Here is a 1,068-nt window from a genome sequence, read left to right as displayed (position 1 = left end):
ACACACAAACACACACACACACACTCATACCTAACCACATATCATATCTCCTCCCCCCACCTTTGACAACAGCAACAACAGCAACAACAAAAACAACAACAACCACACACAAAGACACACACACACACACACACACACACACACACACACACACAAACACCGAGAAAAACGAGAAACACGTACCTCTTCTGTACATCCGTAGCTCATAGTACTCTATCCCGTGCGGCGGCTTGCCGTCGTGTTCTGTAGGGCAGATGACACTGAAGTATACCAGGACAGAGAACTCGCCCTCTTGGACTCGGGGGAAACGCTGAAAAGGAACCCTTTTGTTTGGATTTTTTTTCAGACAGAAGTACTCATACACGCACTTACAAACTCACATAAACACACACATACACACACACACACACACAAACACATACGCACACATACCCAAACACATACACAAATATACTCATGTACACGCATACACATATACGATCCTGAATTTAAGTCAACAATAATTCTCATAGTTTATAACAATCAACTATGCACTCACTACCCCCCCCCTCCCCAGAAATGAAAGCATCGTTACCTCAGTTGAGGACGATGCAGATGTCCGTGGTTCAAATTTTCAAATGAAACATTTTCGAACTTACGATTACGACATGATAGTTTTCAAAGCTCTCCACTCACTTAGTTTAGTTCAATCGGAAAGGGCAATGCATTCGATGATTCCTCCTTCGAACTAACCATGTATAGTGTTTAAAAGGGGCTCAAAATTACTTACTATAAATCAACGTACGCATGCGCATACCAGTACACACACTCTGTGAAGCACACACCAACACAACTTCTAATGCAACATTATCCTCACCAGTGCTTGCCAACCTAGATGATTTGGCAATTTTGATGGGAGGTGGGAATCGCCCAGATAGTAACAGGTTGAAATCAATAAACCGTTTAGAAATACACTGTGGGTGCCACGGTCCTGAGGATGAAGTAGCTCAACATCATTTTCTTGTCATGTCGGTAGACGGCCTGAGAGGTTTCTCGTGGAGGGCTGGGCGTGCAAACATGACAGGGCGC

General features: G+C 43.9%; 1 protein-coding gene across 1 annotated transcript in view; it reads right to left on the bottom strand.

Annotated features, from left to right (window-relative positions):
- The window catches only part of LOC106011138, a 6,708-nt gene extending 6,059 nt beyond the window's left edge, over positions 1-649 (bottom strand). Inside the window, exons 1-2 of the mRNA XM_035968494.1 lie at positions 645-649; positions 184-323 (exon numbers count right to left, since the gene is read on the bottom strand). Coding sequence (XP_035824387.1) covers positions 184-323; positions 645-649 — 145 coding nt within the window. The remainder of the gene's footprint in view (positions 1-183; positions 324-644) is intronic.
- Between the last annotated feature and the right edge of the window lie 419 nt (positions 650-1,068).

This window comes from Aplysia californica, unplaced genomic scaffold, assembly GCF_000002075.1.
Source record: "Aplysia californica isolate F4 #8 unplaced genomic scaffold, AplCal3.0 scaffold00062, whole genome shotgun sequence".
NCBI lineage: Eukaryota > Metazoa > Mollusca > Gastropoda > Aplysiida > Aplysiidae > Aplysia > Aplysia californica.
This window is presented reverse-complemented; position numbering and strand designations above follow the sequence as displayed.